Source organism: Arachis stenosperma, chromosome 4 (genome assembly GCF_014773155.1).
Source record: "Arachis stenosperma cultivar V10309 chromosome 4, arast.V10309.gnm1.PFL2, whole genome shotgun sequence".
NCBI classification, from domain to species: Eukaryota; Viridiplantae; Streptophyta; class Magnoliopsida; order Fabales; family Fabaceae; genus Arachis; species Arachis stenosperma.
The window spans coordinates 4,432,758-4,459,615 of NC_080380.1; the positions used below are offsets into that span (position 1 = coordinate 4,432,758).

At 31.7% G+C, this 26,858-nt stretch overlaps 6 protein-coding genes and 1 long non-coding RNA gene across 11 annotated transcripts; 2 read left to right on the plus strand and 5 right to left on the minus strand.

Annotated features, from left to right (window-relative positions):
• Positions 1-2,396: 2,396 nt before the first annotated feature.
• On the minus strand, positions 2,397-4,808 carry LOC130976053 (histidine-containing phosphotransfer protein 1-like). Its single transcript, XM_057900793.1, has 6 exons — positions 4,438-4,808; positions 4,213-4,343; positions 4,036-4,104; positions 3,672-3,743; positions 2,768-2,840; positions 2,397-2,675 (listed from the first exon to the last, which is right to left on the minus strand). The coding sequence occupies exons 1-6, from the start codon at positions 4,495-4,497 to the stop codon at positions 2,616-2,618; spliced, it is 465 nt and encodes a 154-aa protein (XP_057756776.1). The 5' UTR covers positions 4,498-4,808; the 3' UTR covers positions 2,397-2,615.
• A 2,294-nt stretch (positions 4,809-7,102) lies between these two features.
• Positions 7,103-8,013, plus strand: LOC130974433 (uncharacterized). Its single transcript, XM_057899320.1, has 3 exons — positions 7,103-7,466; positions 7,614-7,817; positions 7,922-8,013. The coding sequence occupies exons 1-3, from the start codon at positions 7,103-7,105 to the stop codon at positions 8,011-8,013; spliced, it is 660 nt and encodes a 219-aa protein (XP_057755303.1).
• Positions 8,014-9,167: 1,154 nt separating this feature from the next.
• LOC130976052 (prolyl 4-hydroxylase 2-like) lies at positions 9,168-11,265 on the minus strand. Its single transcript, XM_057900792.1, has 6 exons — positions 11,165-11,265; positions 10,925-11,087; positions 10,767-10,824; positions 10,291-10,469; positions 10,134-10,209; positions 9,168-9,525 (listed from the first exon to the last, which is right to left on the minus strand). Exons 1-6 carry the CDS (start codon positions 11,236-11,238, stop codon positions 9,371-9,373), a joined length of 705 nt encoding a protein of 234 aa, XP_057756775.1. The 5' UTR covers positions 11,239-11,265; the 3' UTR covers positions 9,168-9,370.
• A 1,010-nt stretch (positions 11,266-12,275) lies between these two features.
• LOC130976502 (receptor-like cytosolic serine/threonine-protein kinase RBK2) lies at positions 12,276-14,817 on the minus strand. The gene is made up of 6 exons (XM_057901380.1): positions 14,238-14,817; positions 13,915-14,166; positions 13,685-13,839; positions 13,105-13,184; positions 12,869-13,004; positions 12,276-12,791 (listed from the first exon to the last, which is right to left on the minus strand). Exons 1-6 carry the CDS (start codon positions 14,674-14,676, stop codon positions 12,429-12,431), a joined length of 1,425 nt encoding a protein of 474 aa, XP_057757363.1. The 5' UTR covers positions 14,677-14,817; the 3' UTR covers positions 12,276-12,428.
• Positions 14,818-16,270: 1,453 nt separating this feature from the next.
• On the plus strand, positions 16,271-19,190 carry LOC130973533 (probable protein phosphatase 2C 1). 3 transcript variants are annotated; one of them, XM_057898111.1, is made up of 4 exons: positions 16,271-16,568; positions 18,162-18,379; positions 18,467-18,584; positions 18,667-19,190. In XM_057898111.1, exons 3-4 carry the CDS (start codon positions 18,482-18,484, stop codon positions 19,035-19,037), a joined length of 474 nt encoding a protein of 157 aa, XP_057754094.1. In that variant the 5' UTR covers positions 16,271-16,568; positions 18,162-18,379; positions 18,467-18,481; the 3' UTR covers positions 19,038-19,190. The 3 variants fall into 3 exon arrangements, with proteins under 3 accessions (XP_057754094.1, XP_057754095.1, XP_057754096.1); XM_057898112.1 differs by having other exon boundaries at positions 18,171-18,379; XM_057898113.1 differs by having other exon boundaries at positions 18,259-18,379.
• A 2,821-nt stretch (positions 19,191-22,011) lies between these two features.
• LOC130976523 (uncharacterized) lies at positions 22,012-24,228 on the minus strand. 3 transcript variants are annotated; one of them, XR_009084701.1, is made up of 4 exons: positions 23,896-24,228; positions 23,606-23,795; positions 23,241-23,347; positions 22,012-22,182 (listed from the first exon to the last, which is right to left on the minus strand). It is a non-coding gene; the product is annotated as an uncharacterized LOC130976523 (long non-coding RNA). The 3 variants fall into 3 exon arrangements; XR_009084700.1 differs by having other exon boundaries at positions 22,012-22,185; positions 23,241-23,354; XR_009084699.1 differs by having other exon boundaries at positions 23,241-23,354; positions 23,896-24,226.
• A 563-nt stretch (positions 24,229-24,791) lies between these two features.
• LOC130976574 (uncharacterized protein At4g15545-like) lies at positions 24,792-26,744 on the minus strand. Its single transcript, XM_057901464.1, has 7 exons — positions 26,220-26,744; positions 26,074-26,142; positions 25,946-26,002; positions 25,603-25,675; positions 25,291-25,534; positions 25,055-25,133; positions 24,792-24,965 (listed from the first exon to the last, which is right to left on the minus strand). Exons 1-7 carry the CDS (start codon positions 26,511-26,513, stop codon positions 24,873-24,875), a joined length of 909 nt encoding a protein of 302 aa, XP_057757447.1. The 5' UTR covers positions 26,514-26,744; the 3' UTR covers positions 24,792-24,872.
• Between the last annotated feature and the right edge of the window lie 114 nt (positions 26,745-26,858).

Genomic DNA, 26,858 nt, shown 5'->3' on the forward strand with positions numbered 1-26,858 from the left:
ATTGATAAAATTTTGGTGTAACATAAAATTATTAAATATTTAAATTTTAAGATTTTTAAAAATTTTGGTACGTATTGACAAACCTCGTATATTGTATATTTTTTTGCATATTATACTCGCTTATTGGCAATACGCTAAGGAGTAATTGTTTCACTTCTAAAATTTTAAAAAAATTTTAAAAATTTAATAACTAAATATTACACTAAAATTTTTTTATACTAAAAAAAAATTACCAATATAACCACATAAATTTCTCAATCTTTGTTTAGTAATGTATTGAAAAAAAAGTAGAGGTATTCATGAATTGAATCTAATCCGTATATCCGTGATATTTATCTAAATTTGATATGAAAAATGCGGATATGGATCTAATTTGCAAGACTATCAAATCGTATCTGCACACTAATAGAATCGGATTGCAGATTTTATGTTGGTACCTATATATCCGCGTATCCACAAAAATAAATAAATAAGTAAATATTCTTTTTATATTTTATTTCAACTAATAATTATCATATATGTTGTATATTTTATTTTTATCATTTAAAAAAGATGTTTAATATTATTTTAAAAGCAAATATGTTTAAAAGAGTAAAAAAATAAATTTTATTAATTTTTTAAAATAAAAATAAACTTTTAAAAAGTATTTTTATGTTTTGCAGATCGAATCCAAACAAAAAGACTACTAATATTGAATCCAATTCGATCCGATGTTTTTAGCGCCAAAATTTCGTTTATATCCAAAAAAAATTGCCAATATAACCACAGAAATTTCACGATCTTTATTTAGTAATGTATTGAAAAAAAAGTCTAGAGATAAGGACGTTTATGGATCTGATCCGCATATCCGTAACATTTATCTGAATCTTATATGAAAATTGATCCGATCTGCAAGGCTATCAGATTGGATCCGCATATTAATAGAATCAGATTGTGAATTTTATGTTGGTATTCACATATCCGGAAAAATAAATAAATAAATAAATATTCTTTTTATATTTTATTTCAACTAATAATTATCATATTTTTAAATAAAAACAAGCTTTTAAAAAGTATTTTTATGTTTTGCGGGTATATTCGATATTTGATATCTGATCCGCAAATGTGCGAATCGGATCCAAACTAAAAAACTGTGGATATTGAATCCGATCCGATAAGATGATTTTAGTGCGGATCAGATCGTTCACTAGCATTCAAAAATCTTTTTATCATATATATATATATATATATATATATATATATATATATATATATATATATGTAAAACACCATGAGTTAGAATTAACCCCCCAAAAAAAAAAAACACCATGAGTTAGATTCCCTTCCCCACCATATTCCAAAACTTAATAACAAATCAACATAAGAAGCGATTAATATTCTTGTTTGTGGAGGGTGGTTTGTGAGATGACACTATTGGGGCATTGTCATGAGATGTCTTGTCTTGTCTTTGTAGATTGGCATTGCATCCTAAGAATTTCAACAATTAAAATGACCATCTTTTGTTGTTACAATGGCAACTATGAACTTAACTATTCAATAACATAATTTCGGCCACTTTTTCCAAATTATTATTTTGGTTCCATTAAGGAGCAGACAAAGGGACAAGGCCACCACATCATTTAGATTTGACTTCTTTAGGGAATCTCAATCATATCTTTTCTAACCATTACTCTTATCTTCCACACTATTTAAATATTAATTATTCGCCGTCCTTCTCACTTTACATCTCCATCACTATCTTAGCTATATTATTATTATTATTATTATTTATGCATAATCTATTTTATTTTAATTGATAAAATAATAATTTAGTATTTAATTTTCTGCAATTGTTTATCTAATAGTAAAATTTTGTGTTTAACTTTCATGTATCTCTTTCAATAATATCTAAACAATAATGATAATATAAAAAAAATAAACTATTACTTCTATTCATAAAAGTATAAAACTTTGACAAATTAACTTATAAATGAATAAAATTAAGATTTATTAACATTCCGATTTTATATATAAAAAATAGTTGATTTATCTTTCATTAGTAAAATTGGTTTATTTTCATAGATTTATCATCTAAATTTTTATAAATAAAAAAATAACATACTCTCTAAAAGAATATATTGAATTCTGGTGATAACTTATTATTTAAAAAAAAGTAATGATTCTTAAGAGAATCAAAAGACACGTGTAGGAGATCTATGATGGGGTGGAAAACATGTTAACTATTCCATCCCCTTTGTCCATGATTGAAATTGATTTGCTTGTCCTTATCAAATTCATGGTGGAGATATATCCTTTCCCATTTGTGGCACCATATTCATGATCCATGATCACATCTTCAATCAATAATTGATCTGACCAACAATTTCACTTTAATTTCTTCCTATTGGGCAGAGAGAGAAGAAAACAATGGACCAAGTATTATTTGTATTGGTGCTATGATCAAATAACCTTCATTCATTCCAAAACATGCAATAGATTGATTACACACACCACCAAGTAGCTTTTCTCCTCATAGAAATTCATTCATTCCATACAAGCTAAGATAATATTTAACAATAATAATGGTGAAGAGGATCACAATTAAAGTATCTCCAGGAATATAATAATCCACTCCCTTAGAAACCCAGTTCCATCATAGGGATTGATCCGCCAGCTGCAACAATTTGTTGCTCAAGCTGCAAAATTATAAAAAAAAAAACAATGAGAAATGTGAATAATGTTCTAGAACTTAGTCTTGTTAATTTCCATAGTTAAGTTAACTAATTACCCTAAAAAGTGTTTCAAGCTTATTCTTGACAAGGCAATACTCTTGCTTCACTTGTTGTAGACATCTAAGGCACCTGCACAACATAAAAATTACCAAAAAAGAAATTATTTCACTCATACAGAACTTGAAAATTACCAAAGAAGTTATCTCAAAGAGAAATTCATGGGCAGAGAAAATTCTTCATTTACATCTTGAAATTTTACTAACCACTATCTTAAGGTAATCAAAAAATGGTGGAGACTCAGGTGCAGTCGGCTTCACGTGAAGTTGATAACTGAGAGCTGTTAGATGATTTGACTGATTTAACTAAATTTTCATCTAACGGTTCTCAACTATCAACTTCACGTGAAATCGACTGCACATGAGTTTTGACCTTTAAAAATAAGACTTTGTGAGAACTTTTGAATGAAAAAATAAGTGTTATCTTATCTATGCATTCATTGTGCTGTTAAAAAATCTATAAAAAGTAGAGTAGTTAGTTTCTAGTTTCTACTATTAAAAAAACCTTAACCAATGGCCTTATCAAAACCATTTCTTTACGGCTAAAAAATTTGGATATGGAAGTAGAATGAGTGTTATACTTTAACGTAGTAATTTTTAGTGTCTTTTAAAATTATGGGAGGTACAGAAATCGAACGGTCCGATTTGTGTACTTGAAAATCTGACAGTCCGATTTCTGTATCTCTTAAAAATCGGACGGTTCGATTTGTAATCCGTACATTAAATCCCACATTTTAAAAAAATACTACAGTTGATCACAATTTAAAAAAACACCATTGTTAATCTAATATTAAAAATAAAAAAGTGTTTCTTTACGCATGTCAAACATTTGTGCATGGCCATTGTTGTAATAAGTTACTACTAGCAAATTAGTACCAAAGAGTAATATTAGTAACTAACTTACGCTTCTACATTCTGTTCCTCACAGAAGTTGCGGAAAGCAATGCATGCATTTTTCACCCTTTGTGCTCCTATGCTGTTCATCATGCATACAAATATATATGTCAGCACAATAATTCTTATATGGTTTAATAATAATAATAATAATAATAATCAGAAAGTGACCTTAACTATACAAGGATTGCACAAAACCCTGCTTACTCCCACCCTTTCAATTTATCAGTCCAACAACCAATCAAAACACAGATTAAAGTGCAAAAGAAAAAAAAAATATTGACAAATGTAGAAAATTATATTGAGGAATTTTCCATAAGTTTTCAAGATTCTGTTTTGATTGGGTTGTAAAATTTGAATGAATTTTCAGATACCTTGAGCTGCTACCCTTTAACTGATGAACATGAGCATCAACTTTCTTGAAGTCAACACCTTGCTGATCCCTGCCCAGTAAAAAATAAACCAGAAGATCATTAAATTTTTCAAATTCATCAATGAATTGTGTGTGAAGAGCAAAGAGACATTCTGTTTTGAGTTCAGGAGACACTGACAGAGCAAAATTAAGATCTTTGAGAAGCCTCTCAGAATCATCAAAGAAGAGAGACACAACTTCAACAACAAATTCAGGGTTGTTCTCATCTTGGAGCTGCTGAAGTTGCAGAAACTGATTATCCAAGAAACCCTTCTCTCACAGCAACAAAGATGAATAAAAATCAGAACTTGGATCTAACCCCCCAAAAACAATTGCGAATTTGTTGAAAAGATTTGATCTTTACCTCGATGAACAAGGATCTGGTGTAGTCGAGCCACTGTCTCTGCATCTGACCCACGTCCATGGCTTTCAAGTTTGAAAACAGAAAAATGAAAAAGCCACTTGTTGATGTTATTGGAGCCCAACAGAGTTTTGGCCTTAAAGTTTAGAGCTTTGAGGGAATTATTGGTTAATAATCAGAAACAAAGAAATGGGGATTTGGAGAGAGAGAGGGAGGAACAAACTCCGAGGTTGGTGGTGATGTTGGGTATGTTTCCACTCTGTAATAATAATGGGTGTCTTAAAAAGAGTTGAGAGAAGAGGGTACCCAGTTTTTATTCCTCTCTGGATTTGCGCTTTGATTCTTTGTTTTCTTTGTTTCATTGCAGAATCTGCGACCCCACACTCAGTCCAATTCGCGAGTTGTAGACAAATATAAAAAAATTATATCATTTAAATTATATTTTATTTTTTTATTTAATATTTAAAATTTTTATTTTTATATATTAATAATGTAAATTTTTTATATAATTATTTAATTATATTTATTTATTTATATAATATTTAAAATAATAGAATTAAAAGTTAATTATTTTTATTATTATATAATTAGATATTTATAAAAAAAATTTTAACTATTAGTGATTAAAAATTAAATTCAAATATTTCTGTAAATTTTTTTCTAAAATATATTTTTGGACCGTATCTTTTCCATTGCAAAATCTCATTAATCAGTATTAAATGTATTTATGTTAACTAATACAATTTTGCTAACAGGTAACTTTCGTTAGAACCCCAAAAATTTTAAAAAATGTCAAAAGACACTTTTCTCAATAAAAAGTTTTTTTTGTATTTTTACGAGGAATATAAATGTTATAATAATATTTAATTAATTAATCAATTAATATGGAATTAGGTTTGGTAATAAAATTTTTTGTATTTGATAAAAAATATCATGTATTTACATTTGTAATTTTTAAAAATTAAGAATATTTTTTAAAAATAATTTATATTTATCAAAATTAAAATGTCTTTCTATATTAATAATAGACGGAAAGACTATTAAGATGATCAAAGATAGACTTCAATAATCAATATTATGAAAAAACAGCATCTATTCTAAGAAAAATATTGATAGAGATTGGTAGTCAAAGACCTTGATCAGAAGTAGCACTACAAAATCCAATCTCTCATCTCCATCCACCAAATTGAAGTTTTTTTTGGTGACTTGATTTTTTTTTTGTGACTTGTCCAAATTGAAGTTATTCCTATGGAATTAGGTTAGTTGAATTTCTGATATTTGATTGCTAATATGGTGTTAAATAGAAGTATAAAACTCTAACACTAAGTGTTTTCCTAATGTAGATTCAATGCACTTCATGTGAAGTAGCAATCTCTAAACACAAGGAAAGTGAGAGAGGAATTATAATCATTCTTTTATAAAAATGTTTAAAAAAAAAAACCAATTCTATCGTGTCTATAAATTGATGTCTAAATTTTGTCTAATTTATTTTTTTATAATAACTTTTAATTTTTTAAAAATTATTTATATTTATATAATTTTTAAATTAAATATTACTTTTTGATTTTTTTAATAAATATGCACTACTTTTTAAAACAAAATACTTAGAATGAGCATGAATGTGTATGGTAGGAAGTGAAGGACCACAAAACATGGAGGCATCACATCATTCCAATTCCCTCCATGATTTGACACCATTCTTCTTCATTCATTCACTCATTCATTATTCTTTTCTTTTAATTGGGTTACCCTCTCTCCATTAGAGTTACACTTGGAAGCTTAATTTAGTTGAACCCCACACCAATTTGCTCTCTCCTAGTCTCCTTTTCCAAGTCTCCATTCACCATTTGTTTTTGTATTTTTCTCCTACTATGCCACTATTATATTATACTATGACAATTTTGTCTTTTCCAATTCTTTTCCTCTTCATCTTCAATGCTATTATTTTATTTTTAATTTTTAATAATTATCTCCATGCATATGATTATTAATTATACATTTACATTACTATATATGTATTAAAAAATTAACTATCAAACAAATTATTTGTATAAAAATAAATTTAGGAATTCTAAATATACATAAAATATATAAAATAATATATATAAATATAGGTAAATACATAAAAGTTGATTTTTTTTTCTATACATAATATTTTTAATAAATTTAATATTAATTTCCTGTGAGATTTTTTTATAAATCATCCAATTATATATATTTTTTTGAGTGATGATTCATGTGATAAGTAAAAAATAGGACAAATGACTTGTTTAAATTCAGTGTATTTTAAAATATCCTGAATGCCTCAAATCAAAAATTGCAGCGTCAAAGTCCCAAAACCTATATCTATACAAATTGAATTGAGTGAATTCGATTTAGCTTAACACGTAGTAAATCGAATCCAGTTAATTCGAATTTAGTGAAAAAAATTTGAATGCAAATCGAATCAAATCAATTCGATTTAACGTGGTCCTACTAAATCGAAACAAATAAGTTCGATTTACAGATGAACTTAAATCGAAACTATTAATTTATGAATGAGTGTAAATCGAATCGATTAAATTCGATTTATACATGCACCAACGTTAGGGTTGTTTCGATTTACAAAGTAATGAGGTATATAAAAACGAGCTCATACACGAAATTTTGTGGAAGAGTGAGATTCAAAATGGCTAGTGATGAGAGTTTTGTAGCTCTTGTGTACTATAGAGTGTCAATTAAGAAGAAAACGCGATCAGGAATTAAGTTCACTGACAAGGACCTGTTCAGTATTTTTCTCAAACCTTCGACCAGTTTCGCTGAGTTTAAAAATACTATACTCCAGAGACTAGGAATGCATGGCGTGAAACGGGTGGAGAAGTTATTCTATAGAATTCTGATTTCTGTGTTACGCGATGATATAAAGTATGATTCATTCATTATTAGCAGTGACGAAGATATGCATGTGCTGTTTCATTGTCGCTGTCAGTTTCCTGAGGTTAGGACTCCCGAGTTGTTGGCGAAGCTTGTGGATGTGGCATCTAGTTCTGAAGGTTTGAATAGGAATCTGCACTCCACATCACATCTAGCCAGCTCTACTGCCATGCCTGTTGGAAATGATTGCTTCCGAGCCAGATTTAGTGGCTTCTCCATCCTTTGCTGTTAATCTGAATCGCGGTTGTGATGCACTAGTTGGTGAGGCTGGACCGTTGGGAGAGGATGCTTTTGTGGGGCCAGTTCTCCTCCGTTTGTTCCGGTTTTTGGAGAGGTTGGAACACCCGATGAGGTTGAGGATGCATTGCATGATGATGATGATGATGTGGAGCCCGCAACGATTGCTGATGATAGCGACAAGGAGACACCACGGACGACTCCACCTATGGGTGGGGGAGCATCTAGTTCAGGTACTAATCAGTACCCCCCGCACTTTTCTGCTCTAGACTTGGATGCCATGGCACCTCATCTAGTTCAGGTACTAATCAGTACCCCCCGCACTTCTCTGCTCTAGACTTGGATGCCATGGCACCTCAGGAGGATCCTTCTGTAGCTGTTGGCTTCGGGGCAAGAGACACGCAAAATGCAGGAGATGTAGCTGAATAAAAATAGAAGATGACTTCTCACATTCGTCACAAAAAAACCTCTCAATGCATTAAAATTTCTAGTTACCATAACATTGCATGCCATCACTTTGCAAACATTTTTACAATGAATTCATACCAATCTTTTATAGATAGAAACGATAACCACTACATTGCTCACGATCCAATTCTTCGTATTAACAAAAAAATTACTAATATGAGATAAATACATGTTCTTTTTATTAACAAACATAAAACCAGTATTTAACCCTATTCATGACTCTACAGCTAACCCTGTTCTATAGTTAATGACTCACTAAGTCTGACATGAACTAAATTCAAATATCTGTTTCTGGATTTATTTTAAAAATTCCACACTAACAGTTCTAACTAATTACTAATTTATTTAAAAATAAATTAAATATTAAAAAACACTAACCTCGAGGTGAACGGCTCCAACAATATGCGCGACTTCATTCAGTCGATATAGATGATTCGGGTCGTCCTCCATGCATACAGGTTCAGTTGTTTTTGGGTTGCTTTCAGAGAATCTCAGAACTGGGTGGTGGGATTGGGGGTGGGGTATGAGGTTTCTGGGTTCGAATCAACTGACTTCGATTTGTTTATATAGCAAAGATACAAGGAAATTGAATCAATTTGATTCGAATTATGCTCAATGCCAAATACATGTAAATCGAAACAAGTAAGTTCGATTTACAAAACCAACAAATCGAATCAAGTGGACAGTGGTTTCGATTTACGTTGGTTTTAAAATTCGTTGGCTAAATCGAATCGTTTTAATTCGATTTACATGTTTTTTAAAATCGAATTCACTAAATTCGATTTATTCAATTTTTTACCATGAACGTAATTCGAATTGATTTGATTTGATTTGTATTCAAATTCTATTTTCACTTGATTTGAATCAACTGGATTCGATTTACTATGTGATAGGCTAAATCGAATTCACTCAATTTGATTTATATATAGAAATCAACATTGAGACTTTGAGGTTGCAATTTTTGATTTGAGACATTCAGGAGATATTAAAATGCACTTGGTTTAATCAAGTCATTTGCCATAAAAAATAATTATTTTAAATGCACTTCTAAACTTTTAAATTAAGTATATAACTATAGAGGATTATGAAACGAGAGAAACAATTTTGTTGAATAAATTTTAGTAAAGAAAATATTACATCGATTGTTATGATTAAAACATCAAAGTATGCTAATTTCAACTATTAATTAAACATAGAATTACATGAAAAGTGTATACAGAATAGACATAGTCGATTATGGAAGCTCAGAACAATTAACATTATTTCTAAGTCTAATTAACAAGTTTAGTTTTGATAGTAATAAGTTTTTGGATTTAGATCAGATGGCATGAATTGGATACATACGAATCCACTTAACAGCTGACCACTTCTGACCTTTGATCACAGGGCATGCTTCATGGAGGCTCCTACCATCTACACTTCCATTTACATGGATTCCAAAGAAAACAATTGCATCCCCTCTTCTTGGTTTCACTATTACATATAATGCTTAAAGTTAAATTCAAGTTTAATAACTAATACGCGTTAATTGTTGATTTGAATAAGGTGAAAATAAACTCAAGTGCAGTTAACTGCATGTGAAATTAATAGCTGAGAATTAGTTAAATAATAATTTAGTCAAATTTGTCAAATCATTTAGGTAGCGTTTATTTTGAGGTACTAGGACAGAGACCGAAAGATTGTGACTCAGTAACATATTTGTTGGCTCAGAGATTATTACTAAAATTTCTATCTTTGTCTCCAAAATTTCAGTATTTCAGTATTTTCAAAAAGTAGAGAGACAGGAGATTAAAATTTTTAGAGACAAAAATTAAAACTTTAATAACATTTTATACCTAAAATACTCTTATTTTAATTAATTAATTTTAATTTTATTCTTTGTGCAAATTAAATTAGAATTTTATTTTTATTTCAATTTCTGTCTCCTATTTCATACTAAACAGAATATTGAAATTTATAAAGTCTCTGCGTCTCTTAGCCTTTCAGTCTTTGTCTCTCCACCAAACACTATCTTAACCACTATCAGCTATCAATTTCATATAAAATTAACTGCACCTTAATTTTCACATTTGAATAATCACCTGCTAATCCTCGTTTGGCACATTCAGTAGAGTGATTATAACTTGTTTTAGAAGCTCCATTATGCAATAGATAATCCTATAACCAAAGTGAAAATCAAAATTAAAAACACTAAATAAAATTAATTATATTATTATTAGAAGATAAATTAAACTAAACCTGAGCAAGAGGGAAAAGTGTTTCACCCCCTTGGATGACATCGTTAAGATACATGAGAACTGTGGCGATTCTGTTTCCAGACTTTGCTTGAATATGAAACTTATCTTGAAAGAAATCAAAGTGTGCTTCATACCCCTCACCACCTTCATATCTTAATACTTGTATGGCTTCTCCGTTTTCTAAAAATTCAACAATCAATTCTATAATTAAGTCAAAAAATAATTAGCCAAAATGATTATATTATATATACCGAATAAATTACCATTTATATTTATAAAAAATACAGACAAATATATTTATATAAGAATAAAATGACAATTATAACCACAGAAGATGGTTTCCGTGTGCCAAAAATACCTACTTTGGCACACGGAGGCCATCTTCCGTGATATAATTGTCGTTTTATGCTTATATGGATATATTTATCAGCATCTATATCTTTTATGGGTACAAATGATAATTTATTCTATATATACCTTTTGGAAGGAATATCCATGCTGAAATCTTCTCTTCAATACCACCAACAATAGGATCCTATACATATATTATATAATTAATTTTGAAAAACAAGGTGTATATATATATATATATATATATATATATATATATATATACATAAGATAGTAACATTTACATTGTTCCTGGGAATGAACATGCCATGGCTTGTTCTATGAGCAGAAAGGTGAGACATTCCAGTGGCTAAATCAGAAACAGCGGATCTTGTGAGGTTTGGTTTTGCTATGGAAATCAAGTGCTGGCATTCTACTTGGCTCAAGAAACCTTCATACATGAATGCTCTGCATTTCAATCATTCTAATTATAATAATATAAATAAATAATTAAGCATTAAGATAAGTAGAGTTATGGGAGAAACCTTGGCTTCCATGAAATACTTTTGACCCTAGAAGGGTCAATTATGCTAGCATAGCAATGGTTCATAATAATCATGATAATTAACGCTAATAATATTAAACACCTAACCTTACTACTACTCATTTTGGCCTATGCTTTTTCTTCTTGCATTGCATGCCATGTCTTTTTATATTCCTCATCAATCATCTAAACTACTACACCAATTATAGGATTTTTGCTAAAATGGCTTAAAGGTTGAATCAAAAGACATAGTAGCGGATAACTTCCAAAGCTAATTAAGAGCCATGGATATGATTTTTTATTTTTTTCGTGTGTGACAATTGATTAAACCCAACATTTATTAAGTGAAAATCAACTTTTAGTAAATTAAGTTTGAGAGTCAAATTGAGGTCCAAGAGAGTAGTTTCATTCCGAATTTCTGAATAAAGCTCGCCTAAGACTCAATTCAGTTTTCAAAAGTTGGATATTTTAATATGAAATGCATGTTAGGAGTGAACGTGGATCGGATCGGATCGGATATAACCAACATTTCGATTCGATCCGCACTAAAATCATCGGATCCAATATCCGCAAAATATAAAAATATTTTTAAAAGCTTATTTTTATTAAAAAATATCAATAAAATTCATTTTTTTTATTTTTTAAATATGTTTACTCTTAAAATAATATTAAACATACTTTTCTTAAATAATAAATAAAATAATACAACATATATGATCATTATTAGTTGAAATAAAACATAAAAAGAATATTTATTTCTTTATTTTTGTGAATACGCAGATATACGGATACCTACACAAAATCCACAATTCGATCCGATTAGTGTGCGGATCTGATCCGATAGCCTTGTGGGTCGGATCCATATCCGCAATTTTCGAATCGGATTCGGATAATAACGGCGGATATGCGGATCGAATCCGATCCATGAACACCAATGCATCTTGTGTTCTATACTTTTTTAGTTTTTTTTCATTGATAATTCCTTTATAAATATTTAATTTTCAAAAAACCTTTTTTTTATTTAGATTTGGACTTAGAATAATCGGAAAAAGAGGTTAAAAGTTTATCTTACTAATTAAAGAATAAAAAAAGTACATAATAAATTGCACAATGTATGATTCACGGCAACATATTTTCATCATACATAATTATAAAATAATTACATTTAATACAATTGAAGAACTACTAATTAAGAAGGATTAATAAAGGCACGTTTGAATTCACAATAATAGTGGCTAACATAAACTTTTCTCTAAACTATATAATCAATTTTGTTCCGTTTCTTGTGTGGGTGAGTTACTGCTTAGAATAAACTCCATATGGCGTGCTCTTTGGCTCTGACTCTCACTCAAATACTTAGTTGAATTGTATTCATCTGCATCTAACAGTTCTTCAGAGTATGTTCTTTGAATTTTTGACTTTTGTCTTTCTTTCATGCACTTCAAGCTCTCTTCATCCCCTCTTAATATTTGTAGCACCTCACTCATAAGAGGCCGTTGAGCCGACGATTGTTCTACACACTGAGATGCTGTTAAGATCACAAGGTCCATCTGCTCTTCATCATAATTGTCTTCAAGAACTGGATCAACTAGCTCTTTTATGTTGTTTGCAATTAACAAAGGCTTTGCCTGCAACATTATTAGATGACAATTTAGTCGAATCATTTAACTGCGAGTTATAATCACTTATTTGGACAATTACATACCCACATGATAAGACTTTTTTGTGAGCTATCCAAAGCTTGTCTTCCAGTGATTAGCTCCAATAATAGCACACCATAAGCATATACATCAGTTTTCTCATCTACTATTCCATGCATGAAGAATTCAGGGGGAAGGTACCTGTTAGTGACAACAATCAAATCAGAATCAAAGGGTTAAGACAGTACTATCTACGAAGAATATACTAAGAAACTTGTTAAGATGTTATAAATGTATAGACCCGAATGTGCCTTCTACTTTGGAAACAGTATGGTGAGTCCATTGGTCAGGTAACCACTTTGCTAGGCCAAAATCAGATATCTGGAGATTCAATCAGAGGAACAAAATTAAGATTATAGAAGCATAAGAAATTCTGAAGTTAAAAACACACACATATATTTATACACAAATATATTATGGTAGCGTTTGATAGAGAGACAGAGACGGAAAGATTGAGACTGAGAGACAAAGATTGAAATAAAGCTCAGTATTCTGTTTGGTGCAAAGTGGGAGACAGAAATTGAAACAAGAATGAAATTCTAATTTAATTTATACAAAGAGTAAAATTGGAATTAATTAATTAAAATGAAGGTATTTTAGATATAAAATGTTATTAAAGTTTCAGTCTCTATCTTTAAAAATTTTAGTCCCCTGTGTTCTCACTTTTTGGAGGTACTGAAATACTGAAATTTTGGAGACAGAGACAAAATTTTAATACTAATCTCTGAACCAATAAACATGATACTGAGTCTCAGTCTCCCAGTCTCTGTCTCAGTGCCTCAAAACAAACACTACCATAGTGATGATTTTTTATGTTCGACCTGAGGCTCAAAAGTCTCAGAGAGAAGAATATTAGAAGCCTTGATATCCTTGTGAATGATCCTTCTTTGACATCCCTCATGAAGATAGCAAAGTCCCTCGGCAGTTCCCAAAATAATCTTAAATCTGAGACTCCAATTGAGCTTCTCTCTAGGCCCTGATGATGAACAAAGTAGTAAGAAACCAAAAATGTTTAAGTTGTAATAAATAAAGATGCATATATAGTGCATACCATAAAGTATGGATGATAAGCTGCCATGTGGAGAGAGCTGAAGAACAAGGAACATTCCACCTTCAACACCATATCCAATCAATCTAGCAATGTTTGGATGGTCCACATGAACTATGATTCCAAGCTCAGACAAAAAATCTGCAGTCATTTCTTCTTGGTTCCCTCTTGTGAGCTTCTTTATGGCAACAAAGTTTCCATCTTCCAATTTTCCTAAGTATACCTCTGCATACCCTCCCTCCCCAATCACATTATCTGCCAATAACAACAATCATTTCGTTTCCGATTTAACGAGTAAACTAGCATGAAAAAGAACACAATCATACCATGGCTGAAGTCATCAGTTGCAGCCTGGAGTTCAGAGAGAGTGAAATTCTTCCATGAAGATTTGAAGTTGGCAAACTCAGAGTCAAAAGAAGAAGGAATGAGATCCTCTCTAACCCTCTTACTCTTCCTTCTAGTTAACTTAGGAACATTCTTCTTAAGAGGGTGAAATGGTTGAAATGGCATCTGTGAGCCTTTCTTGAGAAGCTTGAAGAAACCACGCCATTGGTTGTTAGCATTGGAACCACCACTTCCTGGTAGAGCCTCAGAATCAGAAGTGCTTGCTCTTGAAGATGAAGGTGTTCTTGATCCTACACTGCTTGTAGAGTAATCTGTTAAACATCCTCCACCACCACCTTCTTCAGTGTCTAATCCATTCAAGTCTGGTTTATCACCATTATTACCACAATAGTAGTAGCAAAGGAAAGAAACCATTATCATGTCATAACCAAGAAGAACATAAAAAAGAAAGAAAGTGTTTCTGTTTTTTTTTTTACCAATGCTTGAAAAGGAATCAGAGAAACCGGGTTTATGTCTTCTTGATCTTATTGAAATAGAATGCTTTGCAAATGTTGGCTTTTTCTCGAAACTGCCGTTGCTGTTGTGGCTGTGGATGCCATTGCTATGCAAAACATGATCTTCTTTGTCAGCATTCAAACAAGAACAAATAAACGTGACACAATAGACAAACAACTCCAAGCTATAAACAAAGTTTAATGAACCGTATATGATAAAATATCAATGAGACATTATAACATGTGGTTCAAAACTTTGAATTAGATGCATTAATATAGTACAAATTTTGTTAAATTTTCTCACGTTTTAATATAAAAAATGATAGTTAATAAATCTAGATTTATCTCAAGTTAAATATGTTAACTTATCTAATAATTATCGATTATAATCTTCACGTGATAATATGCATGCATGCAAGGGAACAATGACAAAAACAAAATGAGGATGATACCTCGGCGAAGGATGTGATTCCCGCCGCTCATGGCTCAGAGTCATGGTGGCGGCCGAGGAGGAGGAGGAGGAGGAGGAGGAGGAGAAGCCAGGGGTATTAAGGACAAAATACAGAGATAAGAGACAGAGATGAAAATGAAAACAAAAGAGAAATGGATTCCGAACACATTTTCTTGTCTAAGTCATCCATCATACACGATAATCCTAATTACTAAAAACATCGCCTATTTTTGTTCCCAAAATGTCGCCCCATTTTTTGTGTATGGTTGTTCATCGTTCTCTTCTCTCATCGCAAGCAAAATTAGTTGCTCTTTTTCTAGTTTTTCAACAACAAAATAATAATAAGAAGAATAATAATTCACTTGTATTGGCATAATAAAATTTTCAGTAAAATAAATAAAACAAGTTTGTACAAAAAATGGTCTAGTTTAATAGTTAGCTGTGTGGATTTTGGAACATGCGTAATTATTATTATTATTAATATTAGGAGGAAATTAAAAGACTAGAGTTTGTATAAATACATGTGTGGTTTAATTTATTTTCAATGTATATTTGTCGATTATTAATACAATCAAATCGAGCCAAATACAAACTTAAATCAAGTAGAATTCCTAGAGGAAGCACTATTTTGTAAAATAATTTGAACTACACACAAGATTAAGGGTAGTTTGGAAAGTTTTAAAAGTAATTTTTTTGAGATTTTGACTTATCAAAAGTAGTAATAGTAATAATGTCTGGTATAATTTTCAAAACCAAATTGCGGCTTTTTAAAAAGCTATTTAGGAATTTATAGATAAGTTTAAAAAAATTACTTTTCTCATAAAGGGGACACTCATATAAAGATGGCCAAAACAACTTTTTTTAAAGTTGCTGACGTGGCACTTTATGATTGGTGTTTTATAAAACCGGTTTATAAAATTATTTTTAAACCAAATACTTTAAATCCGGTTTAACCCAATTGGTTTAAATAAACCGGTTCGAATCTTTTTCTTTTTTACCTTTTTTTTCAGTCCACCAAACTACGTCGTTTTATAATCCCTTCTCCTCCTTCAACGTCACTTTCACATAAGCTCTCTCATCTCTCATATCTCATTGACCCAAGTTTTCTCCTTCTATCAGCATCATCTGATAAGCTCGTCGTCGGTCTCTCCTGGCTCCGATCTCGCATGCCTTCCTTGCCGTCGTCGTCACTGGCGGCAGTAGCAGCAGCTCCCGGACCTGGACGTCGTCGCCGTTCCGTGTCTTGTCACTGCCTCATAGTCAATCTCGCGCCGTCATTGCGCCCGTCGACGCCGAGACAGAAGCAGCAAGTCACCGACTTCCTCCTCGCCTTCAGCAACTCCTTCGCACAACCTGGTCCCAATCTGGTGAGTTTTCAACAAATTTTCCTCTTCGTCTGTTTTGTGTTTGGTTGCTGTGTTTGATTTTTTTGTCAAAAATAATCACATTGAGTGAAGATCACCAATATGGGCACATAGGTATTCATAAAAAGATGAACTGTATGAATGATTGAAGCCAAAATTGGGGTTTTTTACTATTTTATTAATAATTGTATAATTGGAATCAAACAGAATTAAATGGGTTATGCAAAAAACTGGTAACTAAAATTGAAATTGATTTTGAAATAAGAAGTAGTGATGAAAGGGAAACAGTAATATAAAAAAATATAATTGCAGAGGTAAAATTGGAACGGAAAAGGAAATGAAGTAAAATTCAATTGAAAAAAGTAATACCAGAAAAACAATGTTACATAGCTAGAGTTCCTGTCCGAATTTAAAGTGCTAGAAAGATGCAACAAAAATTTAGGATTTTATATTTTTATAGACTACCTACTTAACGGGTTGATTTTGGGCAAATAAAAAAGGATGCATAGCATTTTTTCATAGCAGTAAATGTGGCATTAACATTAGTAAATTCAAGTTGATACATTAGCATTTAGCAAAGCAAATATTCTAAAGAAGGAATAGGTAGTCTAATGTTACAATTCCTTCAACTCAACCTACTGCAATTTTACTGGAAACTTACCTTTGCCATTCTTTTCTGTGTCTCTTCCCACACGGATTGAGCAACCACGGTTAGCGACTCCCTGCAAGTTCAATGCTATTAGGACATTTCCATAGAAGATAAAATTCTTGCTTTATTACTGTCTTAAGCTTTAACAATAAAGTTCTAAGATCGATCCCTATTGCAGGACCCTTATGTTTTTTTGCCATCCTTCAACTTTCTGTCAAAAGCAGTGTATAAATGAAGTATGAATATGAATAGCTTCTGAAATAGGTGCAGTAACAGATTGTTAAACTGATTTATTTTCTTTTTTACTTTCCAATTGTCATGACAGGTTTATTGTCTTAGTTGGCTATGAATATTTCAATAACAGATTAAATATGCAAATATTTTCTTGTGTTTTACATCAGCCCTCATTAGTTTTGATAATAAAATTTGAATATCCTCAATCCAAATCCGTATCATGGCTTGTAATTAAAAGCCAGACGTAATGGATAATTCGATCTGGATATAGTGATTAGCACTTGCTGGATGAAACAGCATTATGTGGTTTATTTATATAGGTGGTGTGACTCTATCAATGCTTATGCTAATTTGTGTAAGGCTATTTCTTCTTGTATTTTGTTTCTCATTTCTACATTTTATAAATTGGTGTCCTTTCTTGTCTGTGTATATTCTAGGCCAAAATTGTTTGCCTTTTGTCTAAAAAAGATTGGTTTTTGTTCCTTATATTCTTCCTCCTTGCTATGGAATGAGAAAACTTGGACACTATCAGTGTTGCCTTGCTCTTTATTTTGATATTCTATTCTATGAAGATTTATGTTCTGTTCTGTGAAAGAAAATGCATAGAAATTTAGTTGTTAACCCTTTTGAAAATTGAAGCCTCTTGTGTTCTCTGCTTTTTCTACTTAAGTTTAGTTTTCCAATGCATAGTTTATGGATTAAATTAATGCCAGGAGCCTCAGAGTTTGATGTTGTCAATGTGATTCTTGAGGAGGGACCAATCATTCTACATATTTTTAGCATATTCTATCACTTGGTTTCACATGTTAGTAAATTCCATGTGGAGAGAAGCTTTCATGAAGGCATATAAGGCCATGGACAAAGAGCTAGGTCTCATCCGAATCTGGATTGTTTCTGTAGTGGGAGCACGGCTGTAACCATAGTGAAGCAGGTAGCAGCTCAATGAGTAGTGCATTCAATTGCTGCATATACTTCATTGCTTCTTTTCACTGACATTTCTATGTTGTTCACTTTCCAGGGATCAATTCTGTTCATGAGCAACATAGGGGATTCCCGAGCAATCATGGGATCCAATGATAGCAATGACTCCATGGTGGCAATTCAGTTGACAATTGATTTGAAACCTGATTTGCCAAGTTAGTTTTCTCATCATTGTTCATCCTTTCTCAGTTCAGTCTATGTTTTTGCTTTGAGATAGCTTATCTGAATTTTTTACAGGGGAAGCTGAAAGAATCAAAAGGTGCAAGGGCAGGGTATTTGCCTTGCAAGATGAACCAGAAGTTCCAAGGGTGTGGTTACCTTTTGATGATGCACCTGGATTAGCAATGGCTAGAGCATTTGGCGATTTTTGTTTGAAGGATTACGGTGTCATTTCTATACCAGAATTTTCTCACGCTTCTTACAGACAAAGACGAGTTCATTGTTCTTGCCTCGGATGGAGTAATACTTTCGAAAATATATCTGCTTTTATTTGTTCTTGTGGTCTCAGTTGCCACAGTAATGTTACAATTATCGCTAAAGTCTCTCAACATAGAGCATTTGCAGCATTTACAAATATTTATTGGTTTGATGAGAACATTTCATTGTAATACCTTTGTCAAAACAGGGAATTCAAGGAGGAAAATCTTTCAGTGGTTTTGATGCTCTTTTATTTAGTTACTCAAGTGTAAAAAACTAGGCTCAAGTTATGTCACTAAACGAAATGAATTCACCAACAGCATAATGCTATTCTTGTTTTTTTTTTTTTTTAATGAAATGCTGCATGGCACTGTTTTACACAAAACTGAGTATTAAGATGAACTCAATATTGGATTAATCATCTAGGTACATTGAAAGCTTCACTAAATTTTAGATGTTCAAATAACAGTACTCTTCACTCGGTATTTTTATAAAAAGATTGTTTCTGCAGATGTGCATGATTTACATAATTCCAGTTGTTGTTTGAACACTATTTTTTCACCATTTTTACAACTAGATTTGTACCTGGAGGTAAATCCAAGATTCAGAGTTTTCTTGATATTTTACAGCACACAACTCAGCCATGTGAATGTTACATTTAGTAGCCACTATGACATTGGTAAATATCTTCCAAAAATAGCAGGTAATACAAGTTAAGGCCATATAACACTAACCATTTCAACCAAATAACAACTACCAAAGACAGAGGCTCCATGCATCACACAGTCGTTGGCAACTGCCATTGCATTCCACGAGAAACATTTAACTCACCGCCATAGTTACAACAAAGTCTGAACTATAAAATGCAGCCACTCCTTTAGAGCTTCAACACGCAAAAAAAAAAATCAAAATCAAAATCTTATCTCTAATGGCTTACAAAGCTTCTTCTTTACTTGTACTTGTTCTTTACTTGTTCTTTACTTCTTCTTTTTTAGTACTAGTTTCTGAACTAACAAACATGATACCAAGTCTCAGTCTCCCAGTCTTCGTCCTAGATACTAAAATTTTTGTTTTCTCTTTTTCTTACTTTGACTATCTTTTATGTCATAAAAAAGATCTTAATTTTCTTTCAGTACCATATTAAATTCACATTAATATATAAGTTCAAATTAAAGTTCAAAATCTGCCATCAACATCATCACTTTAACTTATCAAACTGTTAACGAAGTAAGTTCGAGTTGGCTATCGTTCTTTCTTGACTCAGTTATAAATCTATTAACAAATCAAATTCATGATGTCACTATATTAATACAACAATAGTTTATCATTATTTTATTTTAATACTTGATTAAATTCACATTAATTGCTATTATTTTATTTTAAACTTGATCCTGAATAAATTTATTTTCATTAGCTATTGTTACAAAAATAATTCTAATAAATATACTCTAATTAAGTGAATTAAGTTATTAAACATAATATTTAGATCGAATTTTGAGAATAGAATAATATTTTAAATTTTATTCATGCTTCAAAATCTCGTGATTAATGTAATTTACATAGTTATACCGATATTTTGTTTACTAATGTATTAGATATGATATGATTTTATTCTTAGATCTTCATTATTGCATTAATCAATATTTTTTTAATCTTAAAAAATTTTATACTTACATTAAAATAAAAATTTTCATTATTGCATTAATCAATATTTTTTAATCTTAAAAAATTTTATACTTACATTAAAATAAAAATTTTCACTTGTAGTCGGATATTGGTCATTTTTATAAAGAAAAGTTATATATATCTTGCATTTCATATATAGTTAAAATTGATTATATCATTAAAAAAAGGAAAGGAAAATTTGACATAAAAACTATGTGATTTCATTCTTAAAGATTGATCATCGTTCAAAGAAAAAAAAGTAATTAAAGATCTCAATTAATAATCCATGATTTAAGTAAAACAATACAAAATTGATATATACACTAGCAAAATCAGATCACCAGTACATTAGATAAGAAAAAGATTCTTACATTAAAAATAACTGATTTTTTTGTTTAATGAAATGGTTTGATTGGTTTAAATTATTAAACTAAAATATTTTTCGTATAAAATGTTAAATTTAAAGATATTATAACTACTCCAACTGATCCAATTGAATTTAGCAAAGCCACGTGAAATCATCTCCTATGAATTCATAGAATTTAATTTATCTTATGTAATATTAAGTTACTCTGAATATATACTAATCAATGCTATGTCTATGGCTTTCTTGTCTTTTCCATCAACCTCATGGATCCTATTTTTTGCTTTCCTCACTTGCATCCTCTCTTCAAGTTGCAATTGAATTTTGCTAGTTGTGCTAGGCACATAATTGAATTAAAACATAGTTATACAATATTTTGGATAATATATAATAAATGTATAGATTTGAATTATCTTAGAGGGTCCGTAAGAAATATACTGAAGTTGTGTGTGGCCATTTCGTTCATGAGTTCATCGTGATGGAACGTCATAGTCATGCCATAAAAAAATTCGGGGCCACTTAAAATGGTTTTCATTCTAGCAGAAATAAAAGACAATTGTGATTTTCAAATTTCTTGACAGATGGGAATATATGGTAGGTAAGAAGTATTGTTCAGTTATTTAGGTTCAGATATATTTTATATTTTATAGCTCAAATTGTTGTTAATAAAATGACATTGTCACGTGAATTATGCGCCTAACTTGTATGATATAGTTCCTAACATTGACAAATTATTGTTTTAAATATGGCTCAACAGGGTTCTAACAGGAACACTTGCTGGATGACTCATTTCAAACCTTCTTGGATGTTGTTGTCACGAGAACAACTCATTTGGTGAGACTTTTACATAATTTTGCTTTATAAAAGGGGAAATGAAAGAAAAGGTAGCATTTAGGTACTTTACATAATTTGTTTTCTCTTGTAGTCGTCCAATTAAAAGCAAATTTATTATTATTATTATTATTATTATTATCCACAAAAGCTTCACTAGCTTTAGAAAGTGCTAAGACCAATCGCAAAAGGAGGCAAATCATGCACATAATAATGTTAATATGATCATAGGTATAACACAATTTAATTAGACAAAATCACAGAGATACTAGCGAACATTGAACAAGGGGATATGACACCAAAAATGAAGAAATAAATAAGAAACTAGCTTTTGTTATCGTAATAATCTAGCTATTTGAAGACTTGTTTTTGCCAAAGGAATTTAGAGAAAGTTGCTTTGTAAGGGAGAATATGTTATCTTCTTTAGTACCACTTGATTGCATTCCTATTTTCTTCTCTCCTGCTTTGGCAGTATTCTGCTGAAAATTAACAGACAACTTATTACAAAAGCTCAAGTAAATTTACCCAAAAGAAGTTGCTATAGCATGCAAATCAGGAACTAATAACTAATGTAGCAACATAGCATTACAAAATTACACCTGTCACCTCCCTCTTCTTCGAGATGCATGCATGTTGTATTCTAAACATGAGGTATTCTAGTCCAAATACTTATATCATAAATTTGCAAGAACTTTGAGGTTTGGGCCTTTTCATAAACATCAAAGGTTCTAGTAGCTCCAAATTCTCATAGTCATATTCACATTACACGGGGTAAATTTACACAATGATTTATATTTCCACCCAGGGTATGTTAAATTTGATCACTCTTTAGCAAAAATGGAGGTGGTCGGGTAATTTAGCATCTTTAACTCTAATATCATTGTATTTTACTTGCATAATATGATTAAAACTTGGATAATAGAGATTTGTTATCAGTGATTTAGCATATTAAAATGAAGATTTAAACATTCTCAAAAAAAGTATAGAAAATCCATTGCAATAATCTAAATACAGCACAGGAACCAAAATAGCACTCCACAACATGTTAAATTATGTGGAAAAGAAACTTTCTGTAGGACCTCTCATAAACCAACTAAAGTATTTAGCATATGGCAGGATGCATAAACATTTGCAAGACCAGTTATTATTTATTAACCACACACAAGCCCCATATTTAGCACACAATTAAAACAGTAAAAACAGAATACTAAATTGTATAAAAGAACAAAATTTCAATCACCAAAAGAGTATAAAATCATACATAGGCAATAGATACATTCACAACTCACCACACATATCATTCTCTACCCCTCAACGTCCACTAAATTCCTCCCGAAAAAATACAAAACACCAATCCAAAACATATTAAGATGCATACATGTAAATCTAAATTATTATTAACATATAGTAATACTATTTCCACAAATTAATCAACAATGCATAACATCTTTAGTATGAACCCAAATTGAAAAAAGCTGATTCTACCCTAAATTGAAATAGGTAAAGACGGCAGCAACGAATAATATACACCTACCAGATAGGAAAGACCCAGAATGGAGGTGCAGCGCGTTGCGGCGACAACTCTTCACAGCGGTATCGGTGCGTCTTGCAGGCCTTTCCTTTGCTTCACCCCCTTTTGTCCTGTGTTCTTGGCAAGAACGAAAACAAACCCCCCAAAATTGAAACCAAATCAATAAGAAAAATCATGATGTGAACCAAATTAAAATCTGAAATGAAAAAAGAAATTTTCCCCAAATTGAAAAGGAGATTTTTAGACAAACCAAACACATTAACTAAAATCGAAACCGAACCAACAAGAAAAAGATTAGTGGGAACCAATTTCAATTCTGAAACCAAAAAGAAAACACAACAAAATTGAAGGAGAAATTTTTTACATACCTGAGAATAGAACCAGAGGAAAGAGGGAGCAAATCGGCCATGGACCCACTGGCAAGGGAAGCACAATGCAGCCGGTACTGACGGGTAGAGGGGAACGTCGGCAACTATTCTAGCGCGGAGGTGTGTTTCTTGTTTCTGCTCCTTTTCTGTTTGTGCGAGGTAGAAAACAAATCCCAAATCTGATTCTTGACTATATATATCGAATCAAGAAGAAAAACATCAATCTGAGCTAAATTGAAAAGTGAAACCAAGAAGAAAACTCAACCAAATTGAAAGAGGGATTAGCAAACCTAATGAAGTGGTGTGCGCAATCATGGAGGAAGGGCGGGGAAGTGGCTCAGTGATGGATACAACAATGGGGATGACGAGACTACTGGAATTGACGGAGGGGGAGCACCACGGCGGTGAGGATTCCAGAGAAGTGGTTTGCGCCCTTACACAATTGACTTCGCGAGAAAAAGGAAAAGAGAACGCGCTATATGAATGAAGCTCTTATGAAATTGATTTCTAGCTTTCATTAGATTGCTACCAAGAGAGGAGAACGAGAATGAAGCTCTTACTAGGTGGGGTGGGTAGTGAAGGGGTAGGGCTTTTTTGGGGTTAGATTGAGAGATTGATGAGCCATTGAGATTGGGTTTGCCTTGACTTGGGCTTGGGTTAGCAAGAGTCTAGGGTTAGGTTTTTTCTTAAGGATTTAATTGTAATTTTATATTTTTATAAATTTAAATGTGTGCTAAATAAAAATTAAGGATATATTTGTCATTTTCATAAAAAATTTAAATATGATTTTGTTCGGATTATATAAACCGATCGAATTGAATCGGATCTCATACTTATGATAAACTGATTCTATTTTGGTTTATTCAAAATATTTTATTGAATGGTTTAATATTTCGTCCAATAATAATGTGACACGCGTACTGTCTTTAAAAAAAGACGTTTTTGATGTGTTTATCAGAGTGGCCTCCTTCTCATAATACTACTATTTTTTACTATATTTCTATAAAATAAGCACTTTTAGAACTAAAAATTCAAATATAAAATAACTTATTTATAAGCTATTTTTAATATAATAATTTATTATTTAAATTATTTTTTCAAAAGGATGTTAATTAAGCTGTTTACTCAAACGGGGCTAAATCAAGTAATTAAGCATGCATAACTCTATAAATCAAACTAAACGACATAGAGGAGATTTGAATTTATTATTGAAAAATAATAATGTAATTTACAAGGACAAAATGTGAAATTAAAGAAGAATAATATGTTAATGGACATTGCGAGAGATCAAGCCCTCGAAGATAGCATACAGGTCCTTGTTTTGAGGCCCAAATATCTCATCAGCTTTCTGCAATGTCTCCTGCAACACGTGAGTTAACTATTATATATTTATATACATTCCAAGTTTGAAATACACAGAAAATGAAGGTAGGGTTGGTTGTTAATTACCTCTTTGGTTTGTTTATGAGAATTGAGTTCCTTAACATTTGATAAAAATGCACCAAATTGCTCATAAGACAAACGGCTCCTAACATTATAACATAAAGAAGCTAATCAAGACACATGAATAAAAAACATGTAAATTTGGCGTTTGTGATGTGTCTTAACATTATAACATAAAGAAGCTAATCAAGACACATTATAACATTATAACTATGCAGCAATATGCATGATGTGATCATCACCTGACTTGGCGAAAGAACTCCTTTCCATCCACCCTTGTTCTCCCTGTTTGTTGTGAGGTGGAGAACGATATGGCTTGGCGCCTGCTGCTCGGAGACACAGGTTTTGAGGATGTTCTTCTTGCACTTGGTGAACCTGGCGGACTTATGCGTGGTGTGTTCGCTTCAGATCCTAATATTAACACGCCATCCTCTGCAACTCTCATTGAAGATGTTCTTGAAGGTCCCATCGATGAACTATCATCATCTGTAACGTCGAGTTAGAGATATAATCATTTATATTAAATTTTTAAAAAATAATTCTAAATGGCCTACCTCCAGGTTGTGTCGTGGAAGTCATACTTGCTTGGCTTTGTAATTTGCCAACCATGTCTGCACCTCCTTCTCCCTATAGTGAGAATTTGTCTTATTTAATATTTATTAATTATTGTAAATAAATTTTAACTAATTCTTTTTAGTCACTGAATATTTTGGGAGTATTAAGTAAACAATAATTATTTTGAACAACATGAACAACCACCAATCAAATAAAAATATACTACACTTTTAAATTATCTACCTAAATCTTAATATTAAAATAATTATCCGTATACTTATGAATATCCGATATATCTATTGTTCACATTATTTAGTAAGTAGAAGGAAGAATGTAACCTACAGAATTTTCTTCATCCTCTTGAAGGGATTGCATGAGTCGTCTTCTGAAAACTTCCAACTGCATGAATAAAGATGCAGTTAGTCCATGAAGCACCCACACTACATTACATATACTTGAAGAATTCTTACCTTGGAGACATCTCTGCTCAGCTTCCTCACAGTGTTGGAAAGTGAAGCATTCTCTTTCACCAACCTCTCCTGTATATAATATGATAAGATTAGAAAAACCAAGCATGGTTAGATTGAATTGAACCGGGTTCAGTAGCCATTCGAACCTTGTCTTGTTCGGCGTGTGCCAGCTTATCGGCGGCTTCGTTGAGTGAGTCCACCTGAGACTGCAATTGAGCGATGAGGGTATCTCTCTCGGCGAGCTCGGCGCGTAGGTTGGAGGACTCCGACTGTAGCGCGTGGACGCGCGTGGAGAGAGCAATGGAGGTGATCTTGCGGGCCAAATCGAGCTGCTCGAATGGATCCAACGGCAGAACTCGCACAAGCTCTTCTGGTAGCTCCCCCTCAGGAGGAGCAGCATCAACACTGGATTCTCCACCACCTCCACCACTCACCAACATGTTTCGTTCTTTTTTCTTCTTTTATTATTATTATTTTCTTATTTGGAATAGTACTCTGGTTGAATTATATATTTAATTTAATTTTTGGAATTATTTGAAGTGTGAATTGTGATTCAGTAGTTGTTTTGTTTGAGAGGGTAGCATGCAGAAGGGTCGTTGATTGCGTGAAAATATAGATAAGAGTTATTATTTTCCAGTATTGAAACCATTGTATGTGGTTTGAGAATGGATAGGGTTTTGAAGAAAAGACAAAGGTAGAACAAGGGACCAGTGGTTATGGTGTGAGTGACTCGCATTTATGATCACAAATTCACCTTAGCTTCAGAAGATGGAGAAAGAACCTTA